This window comes from Salvelinus namaycush, chromosome 41, assembly GCF_016432855.1.
Source record: "Salvelinus namaycush isolate Seneca chromosome 41, SaNama_1.0, whole genome shotgun sequence".
NCBI classification, from domain to species: domain Eukaryota; kingdom Metazoa; phylum Chordata; class Actinopteri; order Salmoniformes; family Salmonidae; genus Salvelinus; species Salvelinus namaycush.
The window spans coordinates 3,945,398-3,966,014 of record NC_052347.1 but is presented as its reverse complement, the minus strand read 5'-3'; the positions used below and the strand labels follow the sequence as shown (position 1 = coordinate 3,966,014).

Below are 20,617 nucleotides of genomic sequence, written 5' to 3'. Positions count from 1 at the left end.
GGGTTGAAGTTATTAAGAATGTATTCATTTAGGTAGGAGCAGGCTACCTAGGTGGATGACCTTGCAGCTATTTATCTTCCAAAACGATGATATTTCGTTGTCCCTTTCTCGGTAACCCACCCAATTTGACAGGCTCTGCCATATCACCTGAGGCCCTATGCCCATATAGACCTATTGATTTGATGTTTCTATGCAATATTAATGGCCAAATGATTGCCAATTATTTTCTATTGATCTAAAAATCAACAATAAACACTGCTATAAGGTTTAAAATGTATATTCGTCCAACAGTTTATTCAATCAACTGATGGTCAAAAGACAATAGTCTTTAGAAACCTGTATCCAGTTTTGGCATAGGCACAGGACTACTTGTCGCCAAAAAACATCTCGGGTGTCCAAAAAGCAATATAGAGATTTAGGCTACTTGACTGAGGCCACAGGCCTAAACATTCCTCATTCATTAGGCTATATGGTCTATAAACTCATAATCAGAACCGAAGGCTATTTGCCTTATTTGACTCTCTGTTCATATTCCATATTTGCCATGCAGAACCCAACGGGTAAACATCTGAATCAGACAGATATTGGGATGAATTCGCGGTCACTTGGCTAATGAGAATGCATATGTTTAGAATATAAACAAAACCAAAACACTGCATATAACTTGCGGCGGTGGCAGTTAATAAACACTTACAGGGCTCTTAGACACACACATGTCGGTAAAGCCGGATTTTCTAGTTCACTGCGAATGACACCACCCTAGATAAGTCTGAACCATATGAGCCAGCAAGTTGGCAGCCATTTTTATTTGACAACGCCCAATTACCACAATGAAATACAGTCACATGTGGCAGCGCAGAATATACCAGAACATTTAGAAACATCAGTGACAGCACAATTCATCTGGGCGTCACCTATTGAATAAATTGATATGGATGAGTGTCATGTTGAGAATTCCTGGCCTGGTTCCTGTATGGGTAAAACAAACGCTTATAAAGATAATATATTATTAATAACTTACACTAAAAAACCCAAACAGCTGCCATTGTAGTTTTATAGGCTATGCAACCATAGTCGAAGACATGCACAACATTGTAAATCTACATATTATGAATGCACGTCTGGCTATATTTCATTCGAAAGCTAGGACTGTCCATTACATTCTATTGAGGATGCAAACACTCTTGCTCCTCTCTCTGTCTGTCGGTACCGTGACTACACACCTCCCCCCATCGCTCAGCTGCTAGCGCTCGCTCTACAGCCTAGCGCTGCTGTTAGGAGGAAAACCTGCCTTCATTCATAAAGTCTGTAAACTACTCGAGAGTACTACAGCATCGTGGAAGAGGCGGTTCTCCGAGTAGCTGCACCGCCCACCTAGAGAAGAGAAAGGGAGGGGAGGGGGAGAAGATAGAAGCAGTCATTGGATAGAAGAAAGGAGGGAGCGTGTGGCTACAATGTATGCCAGAGAGCACGCCTGACGCATACAGGGGGTACATAGCAAGGGTTTGGCTATGCTGGTGATATCGAGCAATGACACATTTCTGATACATGTGAACTGTTTTCGACGAGTGCCAGATGAATCATTGCTACAGTTGACGTGGACGATTTGATTCTCGTCGCTGCACTGTTCAGGAGAAGCCAAAAGCCTCATAGCGTGTAGAATAGAACCACGTAGGCTACTTGCTATAACGTTTGACATGACTCATGGAACAGAAACCTAACCGCACATCCTTACATTCGCTTTTAATTTGATGTCGACATGTCTGCTGGTTCTAATGAGATCGAGATTAAAGGAGTGTTTAAATGGTTAGCCTACATTTTATATGCATTATAGCCTAAACATTAATTATCAAAGCCTCACGGGTCCTCATACACGTGCAAAATGTTTTTCTTAATTGCAATCATAACGTAGCATAAAGATAACAACAATATGTTCCATCTGAATCCAAACTTTAGATCTACGTTGTCAAAAGTTAGAGCATCCATAGGGGATTCTCACTCATTTCGCATGCAAGCATCATGCCAATGATCGCAAACAAATAATTAAAGGCTAAGGGAGAATGCCTACTAGTTGAACGAATTATAGTTAACATCAGTATTATATAAACCCAAATAAAAATGCAAAATTCTCAAGTTTATCCACATTGTTTTGCCAGAGTAACAACTTTAGTGTAGTCAACTCATTGCTATCTAATGTACACTATGAACAGAACTTCTAAATCTTTGAATACTATAATAACAAATGTACATATTTCCATACAAAATTCTTTAAGATCAACAATTCTTCCCCACTAATAATATAAAGCATTACACCAAAGAAACAAGAAACAATTACATGAAGAAAACACTGGTGAACATTTGTATATTTGCATAATTGCTCACTCTACCTAGTTGTATAAAATGTACAGTATGTAAACTTTGTTTAAACTCAGTTTTCTGTATTCTGTCTCTAAATGCTGTCTATCACTAGCAGCACCATATCACCAAGTAACATTCCGAGTATGTGTCAATGTACTTGGAGAATGAAGGTGATTCTGATTCTGAGAGAACTGATATAGACCTAGGCCTACTGCTATAAATCTGATATCAATCACTGATAATTGTCTGAACTTAAATTTAAAAAAATAAACTTTGAAAACTGAACAACATTAAAGTTGATGTAATGTCAAATGATTATTTTGTTGCTTTATTATATATCAAGATACATTTTATTCTCTGCTTAACTCTGATGTAAAACAACTATCAGAGTAACTTTAGGATGCACAGTGAATAACATGACTATAAGTGAGAATAGAGAGTGAGAGGAGACAAATATTACTCCTAAATTTGAAAAATGAAAACATTGTGAAAAGCTAGTTGTCTTAAATCTGATAGTGTTAAAGCATTGTGCCCACACCCTAATGAAATCACAATGTTACCACTGCAATGTTCTGAATTCAAAACCACTTGTTTACAAGTCAATTAAGCTCAGAAACCTTTACAACTAATTAACATAACATACTCCAAAAAGTTATTACATATCTTTACACATAAATTAAAATAATTGAATAACAAATTAATATCCATAGAGTAATAACAGAAATTGTATTGTATTATACTCAATTATACAGTACTATTTCCAGTTCAACTTATAGGACCCTCTCCAAATGGTCAGCATTGGGGTAAAGCCTTTCCATTGCCAGATTTAAATGTTTAAAAAAAATACAATTCTGGAAAGAATGTAATTTTCTATCACATACACATCCTGGTAAGTGACATCCAATTGCTCAAAGCATTCGGTTATCCAGCACCACAGCAGATACTGTTGTCTATTTTCAAAAACATGATTTTTGTTTCTAAATTCTTCAACCACAAAGTTCTATGGCAACAACACCATCATCTTTAGTTAACTATAAACTTGGTCCAACCAGAAGCCTTCTGTGAGTTCCACTTTAGAAGAACAGAGAAGTTATTCTTCCAATTTACCTTTAAAAAGCTAAATAAGGATTTGACTAAATAAGATTTGAAGACTTTTAGAGAATTTAGAGTCCTTGATCAAATTGGAACACTTCAAAGGTAACAACGTGAGGTAATCACTGACTACAATGCTCATGTACCTCTGTTTTCCCCAGTCATATATCAACAGATGAACAAAAATAAACACTTAAAACCTGCCTCTAAAAACATCTACCAAAATATCCATATTCATCAATATGACCACAAACAGTTCTCATAATCTTACTCGAAAACTCTGCTAAATGTAACACTAAATGTAACAAGCATCTCCAACTTCAAAGTTCACTTTGAGAGATTGAGAGAGAGAGAGAGAGAGAGAACTGGAGCCACAATGTTCTGTGTTTCAAAAACAAGAGGGAGGTTTCTTCCTCGGAGGGTGTGACGTCAGCTCTGACTTTGTTTTGAATCAATGAACCCCGAGTACCTATAGAACGTCCAGAATGTGGGGGCCAGTCCACTCTATATGCAACTGACTCCTAGGAACAGCCAAGGCGCCCCACCCACGCCCGTCCTCCCGCCGTTTTGTTCCCTCCTCATGTGCAACTTCCAACACACAACACAGCGCCATGGCTGCTGCCCCAAACATTGATAGAGGAACGTCAGGTAATGATCATTGCTGATCAACATGGCAAAGATATTTGGGCTCTGGATTCTAGTAAAAAAAAGACATTTTTAAGAAACACTAGAGCTCAACTCTGTTAACTATTTATTATGTTTGGTACAGTCCACATAGCATTAGAGGAGAGAAATAACGAGTTCAAACTAATACAGCTAAACTAGTTGACAAATAACGTTTATGTCAAGCATTTTGCTCAATACTTGAACATTGACGCAAGGACACACTACGTCATAATTCCACTGCATGGTTTCAGGTAGATTGCAAATCTTTTTTCACATTTACTTGAGGTATCAGAAGTTCTTCTAAGAAATGATAAAACGGCAGGGGTTCTCTGTACATGTGTGTTTAATCAACGTTCAACGAATCTATCAAACTCCCAGACTCAAAATATTAACATTTACATTTTAGTCATTCAGCCGACGCACTTATCCAGAACGACGTACATTTCGTGCATTCATCTTAAGATAGCTAGGTGAGTCAACCACATATCACAGTCATAGTAAGTACATTTTCCCTCAATAAAGTAACTATCAACAAAGTCTTGTAACGAAGGTATTACTAGAGGTCAAGAGGAATTGAAACACATTCAAACTCACTATGCAGAGATCAATCAACACCTTGGTTAACAAACCTACAGGTAACTGCCAAAATAAAGGAAACACCAACATAAAGTGTGGTGGCCCCAACACCCTATTGAGACACTTTATGTTGATGTTTCCTTTATTTTGTGATTTGAAATGTGTTTAAATTCCTCTTCACTTCTAGTAATACTTCTGTTGTCATCCTGGAAGAGACCACTCCCATCAGGATAGAAGTGCTTCACCATAGGCTGAAGGTGATCACTCAGAAGGGCTGGCTGTGTATTTATTGGTGTTTACCTTACCCTCTAAGGGGATGAGTGGACCTAAACCATGCCAGGAAAATGCACCCCACTCCATAACTGAGCCGCCAGAACCCTCGTTTACTCAAGTGTTTCCTTTATTTTGGGAGTTATCTGTATATGGATAATGAAGACAAGGATTAAATGTTGACCCAATGGCATCCCAACATGCCAGTCATTTTAATTAGACCCTTAACTGAAAACCCTACAAAAACAAGTTTTATTCATAACATCGGTCAGAGTGTGTTCAACCTCATCCTTTTCGTATGAGACTGAAATGACGCCTGCGACCACAACTGGGGAGGAAAAATAGAGTCGTGCATTCTCAAATAACAAAGCAACCATACATGTCTGCTGGACAAAATCAAATCAATATGGAACATATTTCAATAGATTTAGATCTCATCGCTCCTCGATCTACGTGCTCAGCAACTCAGTAAATAAATCTTAATCCAGAAATCCAACACCACACTCACATCCATGTGAGCATGTGTCCTGTGAGTGACATGGCACACACTCCCAGTATGAGGAAGTGACTAGTATGAGGTGGCTCACTCAGGGTATGGGGGAGGGGGGTCGAGTAAGGGTGTAGGTTTGTAAGCTGCCCTCGCTCCCTCTGCCTTGTAGAGAGTGTGTGTGTGTGTGTGTGTGTGTGTGTGTGTGTGTGCGTGCGTGCGTGCGTGCGTGCGTGCGTGCGTGCGTGCGTGCGTGCGTGCGTGCGCAAGGGGATAGCATGGCCATACCAGCACATGCCTGTTTGGCAGACATGTGACCTGGAGGCTCCATTTTAACTGATTCAGAGTCAGAGCTGTGAGACTGAGGGAAAGAGCGAGAAAGAGAAAGAGCGAGAAGAAGCGATAGAGGGGAAAAGAATGGAGGGGAGAAAATGGGTCTTCACTGGGCTCTGTAAGGCCTCATAAGAGAATAATAATAATAATAATAAAATACTTACATATCATTTGACACACCCACTTCTTACCACCTTATATCAAGATGTGAATTGCAGCAGAGACATGTCTATATCAACTTATCCAAACACTGATCTTCATACATCTAAAGTAATCATCCTCACTAACATTAGACTATGTCTATCTTCTTCCATTGATGTTGCCCTCTAATTATACACATTTTAAAGCTTGACATAGGCTTATTTTTGTATATATTTAAGTATTTCCTTAATACTGGAGTAGGCTAAATCAGGGTCACACAGAGTGTTTCTTGGTAGTCTTAAACAAATCTACGTTGAAACAAAAGTATACACCTCATACACATGGTTATGGGCTTAAAAAAATAAGAAGACACCTACCTGTACAATTTCAGCTATAGTCTTGAAGTGTATAACATTGTATAACAGTTTGCATCCCAATATTACACTTTATATACATCACAGAAGACTGAAATATAAGAAAAGCGTTTGACATAGAAACACTGGATTTTTGGCGGTTTATTTATTTATTTTTTAAATTAATTATGAAGTTATTACAAATATGAATAACATTCCACCCATGAGATCACTAGGTCTTTAGACTGCAAGAAAGGGCTACAAAAAAACTCAAACGGTCACCAAGGTCAATGGATCTGGTAAGGGAAACCTCATTAACACATCACTGTTAACAAATATCAAGCCGCCCTTGCATGTGCCTCAGATACATCATAACCTTCTTAACTGTATGGGAAGGTTTACATGAAGTAGTCCAGTCTTTCAGTAACTAGTTTAGTTGGGAAAATGGCGATGACTTCAATGCACTGATAGAGCATGGCAATACCGAGAGTGTTGACCTGTGAAGGACAGAGCTATTATTTGGTCACTAAGACGTACTTTAAAATATAGATAAATGACCTGTAACTCTATTCTCAATTCAGTCACAATTATTTTCGTTGTCTCAATAATTGGACATTTTGGATGTCTAAAAAAACCAATGCTTTCTCACCTGTGATGCAACAAAATAATTAGTTTATAAACCACAGTTCAGTAAGGTTCAGTAACACTTTTATATGTGATGTCATGTTACATACTTTAAAGACATATTTCATTTTTCAATTCAATACTATGGAAAATGTCATTAAGATTTAACAAATTCATTTGAAGACAGTTTTCAAAAAGTACTAACAGCTTCTCCATTAAGGGCAAACATGTTACCAGCATTAGATCATGATTCATATGAAAAACAATATTTCATAAATCAATAGTTATTCATTACAAAAAGGTAAACATTCTGATTAGAATCCAAGAACCCCATCGTAAGTTAATTTTGGAACATAACACAATTATGAATTTTTGGCCCCACACAACTCCACAATCCTTAGATCGTGCTACTACGGCTACTACCATGAATCCCATTACATCACGTTCCCACTTCAAACTGCAGACAGTCTTTCAATAACTCCATTGAGCTATTCGAAATGTATTATGAAAATGGAACTAATTCTCAACAGTTCATTGACTTAGAAAATGTAGAAATCAACTTGCCAAAGGACATGCCGTCCACAAAAGCTTTATCTTCCTCAGCTCTTTAATGACCTTGTACGGTACATACAAGATGTGCACTGGAATTTCATCTGTTGCTTGTCCTTAACAAGGTTTACAGCACCTACGCTTTCCACACCTGGGATCTGCAAACCCCCTTGTGAGTCAATGATGAGAGCTAGGCTCTGAGTGGGAATCCACTCATATGAAACAGGATTTGGATGTTAAAGACATACAAACTAGGATTTTTGATGTTGTTGAAAATGTATAGAAATTGGCAGACAATTTAGAGCTCTACCCCCTCTACTATGGAACCCATGGACTACATCACTGAGAAGTGGCCCAAGGATTTCTGAAGACAAGCAAAAAAAGACCCTCTCTCTCCCGAACGAAACCTTCCACGTTCCAGTGCCGAAGCCCCACTGTGACACCCACAGACAGGAGATGGGAACACAGTTGCAAAATCCACACGATGAGACGCAACACCTCTTAAAAAGCAGAGCAGAACAGCAAAGGGACTGACTGGGGAAGCCCCGCCCACTAGGCTCTCTGCTCATTGGTGTCCAAGTGTACAGGGAGCACTCTAGAACAAAATGGCTGCCCTGGCTGATCAGCCAGGTGGATGATGAAGCACATTCATGGCAAACAACATTTGGGTCCTTTATGAGAAGAGGTGATTAAATGCAACAGAGCTAGTGAAAAGGTACTCTTCTCATTCTGTGAACCAAATCTAAGGAGAGAAAGATTGTTGACACTACACAAATTGTCAACATCGTTGGCTATGAAATGAATAATCAACATCTTGGCATTTAATATTTATCCATTCAAAATGTGGAAACACATTCAAACGTATTTGTGAACTAATGAATGTATACTCAAGCAAAAAACTACACAAATAGTCAACATCAGAATAGCTCAGGAAGTGCCTCCTGAGTGGCGCAGTGGTCTAAGGCGCTGTATCGCAATGCTAGCTGTACCACTAGAGATTCTGGGTTCGACTGGGAGACCCATGGGGCGGCGCACAATTGGCCCAGCGTCGTCTGGGTTAAAGGAGGGTTTGGCCGGCAGGGATGTCCTTGTCCCATTGCACACTAGTGACTCCTGTGGTGGGCTGGGTGCAATGCACGCTGACACGGTCGCCAGGTGTATGGTCTTTCCTCCGACGCATTGGTGCAGCTGGCTTCCGGGTTAAGTGGGCATTGTGTCAATAAGCAGTGTGGCTTGGTTGGGTTGTGTTTCGGAGGACGCATGGCTCTTGACCTTCGCCTCTCCCGAGTCCATATGGGAGTTGCAGCGATGAGACAAGACTGTAACTACCAATTGGATACCGTGGAAAAAGAATAGCTCGGTCACTTTGAAAGGAATAATCAACATTTATCCATTCAAACTGTGAAGTAATTCATGCTTAATTTCAACTGTTTAATAAATGAAGAGCAAAGTTTTGAGAAAATAAATGCTATGTCAAGTGTTTCTGTGTACAACGTGGGTCATTAACTTAATGTGAATTACATGTGAAAAATATTCAGCAATCTTTTGATGACGCCCAAATGTAACTACATTAAAACTCTCTGCAGCACTATATATTATAGCACAGGAAGTGGTAATAAGATTTTAACAAGATGTTAGTTTCTCCCAATGAAAACATTACTTCAATATCCGTTGATTTAATAAACAGACATAAAGATAAGCCAGTCACACCTTTATAATAATGTACCCAGTTGGAATTTTCACACAGTGAAACGAAAAAAGACATTTAGCAGTGGGATGTAGCTTATGATTGTCTATCACTCGTTTGTTCTAACGTCCTTCAATTTCCAATGAATCGATATAGTCATTTACAGTGACACTCTGGTCTTGCCTATTGACCCCCCTGTGGATTGACTGTGGCCAAAGGTGCTGAGAGGTGCAGCGTAATGTACGCCATCTAGAGCTGCAGCCCGGAGGCTTATCTTAGCTTCCTTTGGGTTTGCAGATGCAGAATACAGAGGCTCTGTCCTGTTCCCTCTGGCCTTGCTTTTCCATTTCAACTCGGAAGGATAGAAAGGAACAGGCGTGATAGACATAGCACCGATAGACAATTTCATAACAAGCCATAACAAGGCAACGAGACAAGCTTGTCCGCATCGAGTTTGGAAAGCCAAACAAAGTCAAGGAAAGAAATCCAATAAGGATGTTTGACCTCCAGACGGATTCAATTTGATGAGTCAAACTCACAAAATGAAGAAGATTGCACAAGATGCACACCCATAATGCTATTCATCTTTTAACCTTCTCCACATTTAGAGGGGAGATGGTATTCAGTGTTAAAGGAGCCTTTGTCCTTGAATACATTTTTACAGTTGGGTCATTTAGCAGACACTGTTATCCAGAGACTTACCTAGTTGAATGCAGTGACTGTAAGACAACCACATATGGGTCTTTCCACAGACCACAGCAAACGTACTGATAGTGTAATACATTTGAATACAAAGTTACTAAATACGAGGATGTCAGTCGGATCTAGCTGTTACTGTGTCAGGTTAATTTATTTACAAAAAGCTGCATCATATTGGAGCAGAAGCTGTATGTGACAACTTAAAGAGAGAACATCTCCCAACCTCAACAGTTCATATGATAGAAAGAATATTTCAGAAAAATGTGCCTTTGACATGTGCCCGTGGTACACATATTTCCCGTGAAGTTTGCAAAAACTCTATAAAAGCAGCAACAACAAAAAAAAACGATAGAGCACTGTTACATTTTAAAGCAGTCAACTTCAGGTTTGAAAAGATCCACATGGATAGCAAGAGAGGGACTTTCATTACACCGAATAACTCTGCCACAAGAACCACTGACATAAAAAACTATAGCTCCTTGATCTTAAATTTCTCCCATTGCAAAATATATTTTAAAGTAATTAGGTCTAAGGGGCAGTGCCTGCCGTCTCCCTACCCCTTCATGCACACACACCCCTCCCCTCCTCCGCTTTGTCCCGGGGGGAAACTTTGAGAGTGTTTACTGTGTTCCTCACCCAACCGAGCATCCAGAGGCCGGTTCACAAGGTACACAAAGAGAGGTCAGGGGTGAGAGGGCGGGAGGCCCCTAACACAGAGAAGTACTTTTTGGGAGGGGGGGGGGGGGGGGGGGGGGGGTGAAGACGTTCTGCTAGACTCAGCGAGGCTGAAGACTTTGTATTCCAGGAACAGTGAGGTAAGTAAGTAAACATCCGCTGACTGTGTTATCCAGAGTAAATAAATGTGATAAATTAAAACAAATCAACAAACTCCCCTTAGTCGTGTAAGCTCTTCAGATTCAGGCTAGACATCACAAAAGGCACGCTTACTTTCAGTTCTACTCCATTCATAAATGTTCTATATGGCATTTATTTAACTCTACGTCGATGTTTTTACTCAAACCAAATTGAACAGTCTGTATAATATTATAAAGGAAAGTAAAGGACCGGATTTAACTTAACAAAGTACTTTAAAGTGTATGGGCACAACCTAAAGCACGAATCAGACAGAAATGTATCACTGTGGGATGCCGTTCCTTCTCTTGATAGGACAAAACTGGTACCTGCTTCGTGCCGACCCGGTAGCAATGAACCTGCCGTTTCTACTTGTAGAACCGTAATGCTCGTCAGTGGCCAACAACTTGACTTTAAGACAATCAGAGAGCATAAACCCCCACGTGAGGAAGCCAACAGGAGTGACAACAAAAGGGAAAAGTAGGGCATTTTACATCCACGGTTAAATGTCATGAGCCAGTCACACTTCATATGCAATGTAGCTTATGGGATGGTAACTAGCGAAGTGCACTAGTGCAATGCACACAACACAAAACACTTCCTCCAAGCTAGATAACTAGTATATACACTATAATTAAATCACAATGGATTTGTTTACATGAAGCAGCTGCCTGTGTTAGCTGCCATGATATGTCAGTCTGCTTAGCTAGCTAGCTAGCTATGCTGTGCTAGCTAGAGAATATGTTAACGTTAGCTAGCTAAATATTTGGCTATGGGCTGGCACTGGCAGTAGGGGATTATGATCTTATCATCTTGTTAGGTAGTTATCTAGCTATTGGCGTTCTATAAAATAGCAACATTAGCGCAGCTAGCTATATAGCTAGCCAACATTGGAATATAGACCATAAAAGAAGCAACACACACGGACATGTATTGCCAAACAACGCTACTGCCACCTTCTGGTTTGGAGTATTTTAACATGGCTGAGTGGCTGATGACTTCAAGGTCTTTGCTGGATGAACACAAAAGTGATTGACTGGCAACACTGTTCAGAGGTGCTAATTACTGTCTGAAGGCAAATGTTTGACAGGCCTACCACAGTGTCTGAGCTATAAGTCTCAACCCGTCTACTAATCCATGAAAAACACATTTTAAAATGCATCATAAATGCCCACCCAATTTGTTATTATAGTTAACCTGTGCATTTTGTGCTCATCTGCCCCGTCAACTGCCCTTTCTATCCAGCTGTTTGGTGCAGAGCCACCCCTGGAGAAATACACTCTCAAGGAGGCTTCTTCTGGGTGACGTGCCCTTGGATGGGTGGGATGGAGTGGAGTGGGACGGTGAGACGAGCCTCCGTCCGTCCACACAGGGGCAACTCAACTCTACCCCGGGGCCTCCCTGCTGTGTTTGTGTGTGTGTGTGTGTGTGTGAAGGGTGGGATGGGTTGGTTTCCCTTGCATTTCAATTGTAGCTCGGAAAAGCCTGACTCCTACACACGGAGACAAATCCATTTGGCTGCACACTCACCCCAGCCGAGTGGGTCGCTCCTTTCCATTGCTCCACGGCCATATAGGCTCTCCCATTCAACACAAAACCCAAAGATACCCTATTTTTTCTGTCCTCTCCCTCTGCCTTTCTTTCTTTTCACCCTTGGCTTCTTCCAGGTCAACGGTTCACATTTTTACCAAGATTTATGAGACACGTTGCCAATCCCCCTGCATTTTTTCCACAGCAGCCATAGTTGGTTGATGTGTGTGCGTTGGGAGGGGGACAGGGTTGGGGTGGATTTAGAGGCTAGTGGTGTCCATGGCAAGTCCAAAGCTGTGAGAAGATCTGAAGGGAGTAGGACTCAACCCCTTTAAAAACAGGACAGATGGTCCAAACCAGAGAGGGGGAAGACACATTAGCAAGGGGTTGGGGGTTTCTTAAAGGGACGGTGCACATTTCCCCTCAGCTAGCCCCCTCCAACAGATTCCCTTCCCTCTTTCCAATACATACACACAGAAATGGACACGTCTCTCTCGCCATCTCCACAACCCACACAACCCCCCACTAGATTTTCTTTCCTTCTGAAAGCCCATAAGGAAGTCCTTCCATGCAGCGTCCCTGGCTCTTCTCCCTCCACTATAATCCGCAACTGAAGCCCCGGAAAGAGAGCGAGCAGCTAATCATATGACCCTGTAGAGGAGCGCGCCGTTCATGTATACGACAGCTCTCTTTCTTTCTTTCTTTCTCTTTTTTTGTCTCAACTTCTCTCATTCACTCACTCACTCAGATGCTCGCACGCACACTCTTTCTCTCATTCTGCCTGGCTGGCAAAAAGTTATGTATCAGGAATGGAATAGAGCGCAGAACAAGTCTTTCTACTCTGGGTGTGTGAGAGGTTGGGGTGTGTGTGCCAGCTGTGAGTGGATGTGTGTGTGTGAGAAAGAGCGAGAGAGAGAAGGAAAGGGAGGGAGCAAGGGACTGCCTTTTTTGTGTGCTGCAGCGTCAACGGCCTCTCGGCGCTGCACACAGGTGTTCTCGCCAGCTGATTGGTCGCACCCCCTCTCTCCCAACGCCCCCGCCCTCGCCTTGCCTTTGGTAGTAGAACAATCGTAAGAGGAAGAAACAGTGAGTTTGCTGGTTGCTGGCCTGAGACAGGCAATGGGAGCAATACTACAGCACTACTAGGGGCTTGATTGATGCAGATCAAGGACTTTTCATATGTGCCACATATTTCAAGGAAGTTTGTTTACAATAGGACCTGTTTTTTTTTACATCTTTCAATGTACATTTCAAAGTAATTTCAAACATTTTCAATTAAACTTTGTGAAACATTATTTGAATAATCATATACTGGGCTTTTCCCTCATAATAAAATCACCCTTGTAACCTTTTCCCCCCCATTTAACCCTCTATATAACAACAAAGAGCACCACCGTACTTTAAAACTGTAAATTTGCTAATATGTTTCTTGCAACCAATAAGAGGACGAACACAACTAATACATTCAGTTCCAATTCTATAAAACCCAGAGGACAACGTCTTTTGTGCACATAAGCGCAACAGTAACAGAAAGCCATACTGGATGGATAGGAGGCAAATGGGAGGATAATTACAGAATAGTAAAAAAATATATAGATATTTACAGTAATGAACGCAATCAGGAGTACAGGCGGCATGTTTTCTTTTTCACAAAGCACTCCAGCAACTACCTTGCTCCCCAAATACAGATGTGCCCAAAGCTTTCAATTGTCAATCGCTGCATCCCACTGGGCATAGACAAGTGGCCTGGAGGCCTGCAAACACTGGTCATGATGTCACAACAGGACACCAACCTTTCTTTTTTTTGTTTCAGGTTCTCTCAGGGTGGTGTTGGGTGATACTAGAGGGGGGTGTGATGTGGGGGAGGTAGTAGGCTATTGTAAATAAAAACATTTACCAGCACCTGGCTTTTAAGAGGGGGTCTGGAACTTCCCTTTGTTTCAACATCTCTCAGAAGTGTAGGCACATCAAAATAGGCCCACCACGTCATTGCAGACGGCCATGCTCGAGCTAATTTAGCATTCCTCATTAAGCTTAAAGCAGTGAAGCAGGGCCATGGGTTTGTGTGCAAGTGTGAGTGGAAGAGGTGTGGTGCACACAAAAGCTGTACACACCCACACCAAAACACATATATTAAAAGAGTAGTTCACTATTTTACAACCTTGATATTAGATGGTTCCTCACCCTGAAAGTTGTCTATAGGCCAAGAGAAACTGTAATCCAGTGTTCAGATCTCATTATTAAACAGCCACTACAAATTTCAGCTAACACAAGCAACGCTTTTATCCAAAGTGACTAACAGTCATGCTTGTATACATTTTACATATGGGTGGTTCCGGGAATCAACCCCACTATCCTGCTGTTGCAAGCACCATGCTCTACCAACTGAGCTACAAAGGAACACGTTTTTAAAAAAGTATTTGCAAATCACCTGAAATCAGTTCAAATCAACTCCATATTTGGTTTGATGTTCCTTAAAGGTGATTTGGCCATTTAGAAAATGCTAACATCCTCCCATCCCTTCCATTGATTGTTAGCTTGTGGTGGCTAAAGTTAGTTGAAGTTTGTAGTGGCTGTTTAATAAAGACAACTGAACCATGGATTACAGTTTCTCCTGGCACATAGACTACTTTCAGGGTGTGGAAGCATCTAACACCAAGTTGTAAAATATTGAACTACTCCTTTAAATCTGAAAATTCACAACAAAAAAACCCATTATGTTCCACAGTTGCTTTTAAGAGTTGTGGCAAACTATGCCAAAAATAGATAACATTTAAAGCTGCAATATGTAACTTTTTGGGTGACCCGACCAAATTCACATAGAAATGTGAGTAACAGATCTTTCATTCTCACTGAAATCAAGTCTAAGAAGCGGTAGATCTGTTCTATGTGTGCTATTTCTATGCTTCCCGTTCTTAAGTTTAATTTTGGGGTCTTTTACTTTCAATTTGTACACCAGCTTCAAACAGCTTAAAATACAATATTGTTTGTTATTGAAAATATATTTAATAGCGGTTTAGAATGTACAATGATTCTCTACACTTGCTTGTTTTGTCAAACAAACTGAAATCAGATGAACTATTAGAATTTTAGCCACCAGGAAATGGCGGAGTGATTTCTACATATTGCACCTTTAACTTACTCATCTCAAACAACGTCTCCCATTTTTTCTTAAAACATCAGATACAAACTAGGAGTTGTCACAACAGCTTAATTCTAATAGTAAGTAAGCATTTCACTGTTAATCTACACCTGCTGTTTACGAAGCATGTGACAAATAACATTTGATTTGATTTTGTAGGACATTTCAACGTCAATACATTTCTAATTTATGGTGAATGTACTTATGTCAGGAGGGACAGAGTTATGTCTGAAGATCCTTCCTCTATCACCCCCCCTCTCACCTTTCTCTCGCGCCCTCTCTCTGACACACAACCACAACTCTACATCGTACTCTAGGTCTACGTCACTCACGGGCTTTAGCCCACCTCAATACTTAGGACGCTGCAGAAAAAACACGACTTGTGAAGATATATATTTGTGTTAATCAACAAGGGTGACAACGTAAGCCAATACAAAGAAACAATTATAAATACACAATATAGATTCAATATTGGAGAGTAGTCTAATTTAAGCACCAGTATGCAGAAAACAAACGAGATCAAGATAATATGCTGAAGTGACTTCAAATAGCCTATTTGTCCAAATTAGTGTTTTTACAGTAGACGAAATGAGATGGAACAATGAGTTGGCGTTGCACTCGAGTCACGTGGTTGCTCAAGAAAAGGACTGAGCCAAATGAGCAGTTTGAACCATTGTCTAATACCTCATATAATGACCACCTTCTTCAAATGATAATGTTTTTCATTAAAGCTCCTATGCCCGGGCTTCTCATCAAAATCAAATGAGGCTTTGCGTAGCATATTCATTGGAAATCTAAAACAACACAACTCGGCATATGCTACTGTATTAGCGTTTACATAATTCCCAAATAATTGATAGGCCTACAATTTATATGTTCGGGTGACAATGAGGGAACTATAAACATGTATTTGCGTGAATTTAAATTCCTAATGCTTGTTTTAACATAATTTGGCCACCGCTAGTTGAGTTGTTGCGGCCATTTTGAGTGTCAGCAAGATATTAGGCCTAGTCGAAACATTCATTTTTAGCCTATGTTTAACTTCATGGTAAAGCCTATAGATGCCTAAGATCATCAGAATAGAAAACTTAAACAGTTTTGCTACATTCACAGAGAGGAGTGAGAGCTTTGCAGCAGTGAATGAACGAAAGAAAAAGGACACCCTTTGCCATTCATGACGAGGCTCGCCATTTTTCCCACTCAAGTGACGTTGGATGACTTCTATCAGTGGGGGTGACCACGTGTTGTGTATAACCAAAACTAGGCCTCTCCAGTAACACTGAAATGTAGGCTATTTCATGGGCGAAAACCTCAACACAACTATATTTATCTAAGCCATTCAAGATTGGTAATTTAGGACATATAGCCTCGTTCAAATTGCCCATAGGCCTATGCATATCCGTGCATTTGTTATTCAGACAAAGGTTATACATTCCTATATGCATCAATTAGGGTTATAATTGTTTTTCACTTATAGGCATAAAATCCACCAATGAATGACACTTGAATGGTAGGTTATAAAACATATTTATATTATTATTGCAATACAGCCATGACTTTTCCTTGTCAGGGCTACCGTCTATTACAGACTTGTATGTAGTCTATACGTTTACCTCAGCCTACATACATACCACTTTTACAGATAGGGCCTAACATAGGTTTGAATATATTTAGTAAATCAAAATAAATTGCCTTTGACTAAATATCGTTTAAAAAAAAATGCACAAAAAAGGTACGCCTACACCTGAATTAAAAACTGTTAGCCAAACCTCACAACTGTTACAGCCTAATCTCAAACCCGCTCTTTCCTAGACTAATAATTTAAAATAACATAAGTGTGTTCAAAGGTTAATGGTAATGAATATTTTTTAAACTAAGCTAAACTTTCGTAATTTTTATAACTGGGTCAACTGTAATGTAGGGAGGGCTCAATGCCCTCATTTTGTTATAGCGTCTAAATAGATAGGATAAATAACCTAGGCTACTGAAATAATTTTTGACCGAACGGTCCATTGAATTAATGTGAGTATTGCATTACATTTCAGCACAATATGTGTTTACTGCCATACACACATACACATGTATGTTTAATGACAAAATACGAATTAGACCAGAGCAAGAATAGGCATAGCCTATGCATGTACATATAACCATGTATTTTCTACAGGCCTACTTCATGATTAATGACCAGAAACAGTATTTTTCACATTTCTAACCTAGAGACCAAATTTATTGGTGATTCGACATAATAAAACATCGCCCAGACAACACCAAAACAACGTTCGTGTGCAATAAAAGCAAAAACGTAATTTAAAGGCTTCGCTCTTCATAATGAATAATCGCTGTGCAACAAATTACTGAAGTTTCAGTAGTTGCCGTGACGTGAATTAAACACATTTCAATCCCACATATTGACATAGCAAATCGATTGTCTCTAGGCTGTGCATGAAAATATAGTACCAACATACACAATGTAATCACGTAACTAATGCCATTAAACTTCAGAACATGACACTTAAAATGTGAAAAGTAGCTATGGCCTACACATTTTTTTTTATAAATAAATAATTCTGCACACAGGAAGGCCTACGCCTATGACAAGGCCTTCGGGAGGTAAAATGAACATGAGGTATTTAAGTGATGACGTTGCAACCAATATTATATTCTCTGTGACAAATAAGTGTTCCAATAGTTAATGGGCATTCATCATTTTCGTTTTAAGAGTAGCCATTAGTGCATACGTAGACAAGACTCGTGACACCACATACTCCACACATGAGTAGGACCACACCGTTCACAGCAATATAATGAAAGAGTAGACTAAATACAAAAAACTTCATTCAAATATTGGATTTGCGAGTCGTACTACTACATCCACACACCAGGCATATAACTCGACATCTAATGCGTGCATTAACTTAAATAGCAACATGTCCCTTCTGCAGCAGAATCCATACATTACCAGATGCAACAATTGAAGTGTTATTGGGGGAGGGTGCTAAATACCTTTGCTTCTTAGGGACAGAGTGTTCGACCTCAATATGTTTCCCATGGAGCTCCACTTTACCTGTAAAATAAATGTTTATGTTGAAAAAAAAACGAGGCCATGTCCTCCATTCAGTGTAGAAAACGTATTGTATTTATTTGCCATATGGAAATAATATTTACCACGTGACTGAGTTGTGTGTTCCTTAAGTGTGTCTCACGTTGTCTAATGGTGCACGAATAAATGTTCGAGATTTGTAGTTAGGGTCTAATAACGCAATAGGCCTGTCATTCAAAGATGATGGGCAAGAAGTTACCCTCTTGGCTCAACTGGAAAGCCATTCAACAATTGCGTTGTGTATTAACTCATCAACTCCTATATCACGTAGACACATTGTTGATCTTTCACAACTCATTCACATACAGTAAAACAGAACACGTATAACTTAATAGGCCGTTCGAAAAGGACATTGTCAAACATTTATTAAAAGGTGAAGATACACATTTGCGTGCCCTAGAGTTCTTAGTGATCAATTTCAGGCTTAACACACGAGCAGCATGGCGTCCTTCGTGCTATATAGAACACACGTCACATGCTACATATGTAGGAAATCATGAAGATGCATTTAAGGAAATCAAGCCCGTTCGTGACTTGTGAGAAGAATGGGAGAGTAATTTGGCAATGCAATGGTCAAGGCAATCAAAGCCATTCATCTATGAAAGAATAGTTTCGATGTATGCTTTTAAACTACACCTACAATCGCTATAGTGGCCTATTCGCCAAAGGGGGAGGTGGAAGATTTAATTCTATAGCTCTACCGAGTACACAGAACCTAGTCATACAAGGCACCAGAGAGCAAGGCTTCGGTAAGTACAATAAAAGCGTGTGGCCATAGGGCCGAAATATAGGTATCTGGCTATCATATCCAGGACTAAACATGCGTTTATGTAAATTGACCTAAAATATAATACGATTCGAGAAATCTGGATATCTTGATGTTCACATTCAAATAGGTAGGCCTATGTGATGGGCCCCCTCTCCCTGTAAAAGTTGAGTATCTTGTTGTTCGGATAAGCACTTCATAAACCTTTCGTCGATTATTATAGGCCCATGGAATATATTTTCTTCGAAGTGTCTCTTAATTCTATCATATCTTCTACTGTCATATCTTTAACATTGGGACGCTTGAGGGGAGTGGGCAAGCCCTTATATATTTGAGCCTTGGTGGTTTCCCTATTGAATTAAATTACATAAAGGTAAGACGCTATTGAAGTGCTCATTTACGTTCAATTACTTACCAGAAAATGCTTCAATGGCTTTCATAGCCCATTGGTCGTCCGGACAATCAACAAACGCGTAGCCAGTTTTCATAAGAAACTGCCCAGAGTATGGAATCTTGTTGTCGTCAAAGGTTTTAACCAAGTCCTCCGCAGTCACGTTTTCATTGAGATTTCCAATGTATAGCTTGTTCATGTTGAAAAATAGAGGTCCTCCAATTTAAATGAAAAAATCTGAGCAACAAAACTTTTTTTTCTTTGAGAACGCAGCAAGATAGTACTACCCAGGATGATCACAGGTTGAAAACACTTGCAAATGTCCACAAGCAGTAAAAGAAAACGAAATACATTTATTTTCAAAGTAAAACTAAAAGAAAAAGGAAAAAAAGTTGAAAGTAATGGTAGTGTTGTAGTCTGATTAAGTCCAATACTGAAGTGGAGAAACCTTGACTGCAGCAACCCAAGCGAATGAATCGCACAATGTAGAATGGATCAATTTGAATTAATTTGATGGTGGTTATGGTGGAATAGTGGTAGAAGTATGGCGGGATCGGGAGAAATGTTTTCCTCTCTCTGCCCCTCAACCTCGAGTTGTACTCTGCACTGTCACAGATCCTTCTGCCTGGCGATGGCACCGCCTCTAAACCGACTCGAATTCACAATTTTTTTGTTTGCAGCGAGGAAACCACGTGGTATTCGAGTAGCTAGAGAAAGGGCCAGCCTCCTGGCCGCGTAGCTTCCCAGATGAGTGTACGCAGCGAGCCTTCGTGCTATGCCACGGTGCTGTGTGCGTATAGGCTTTATGCATACGTAGCCCACACATGCGCGAGTGTGCTGGGCTTGTGTGCGGAATATCAGTCACCGGGAGGGGAGACTTCCTTCAAGATGCGGATGTGTGTTTTGTCCTTTACAAATATATACATAATTCGCAGGTTTTTGGATAGGAACACAATGTATGACTATGGTGGCGGACGTGTGCGAGTTGTGGTCTCCGT

At 40.2% G+C, this 20,617-nt stretch overlaps 1 protein-coding gene across 2 annotated transcripts in view; it reads right to left on the bottom strand.

The window, feature by feature from the left end:
• The window catches only part of LOC120034403 (insulin-like growth factor 2 mRNA-binding protein 1), a 58,860-nt gene extending 38,537 nt beyond the window's left edge, over positions 1-20,323 (bottom strand). For both annotated transcript variants that reach the window (XM_038980940.1, XM_038980941.1), the window contains exons 1-2: positions 19,644-20,323; positions 18,366-18,426 (exon numbers count right to left, since the gene is read on the bottom strand). In XM_038980940.1, coding sequence (XP_038836868.1) covers positions 18,366-18,426; positions 19,644-19,818 — 236 coding nt within the window. In that variant the 5' untranslated portion in view covers positions 19,819-20,323. The remainder of the gene's footprint in view (positions 1-18,365; positions 18,427-19,643) is intronic.
• Positions 20,324-20,617: the final 294 nt, after the last annotated feature.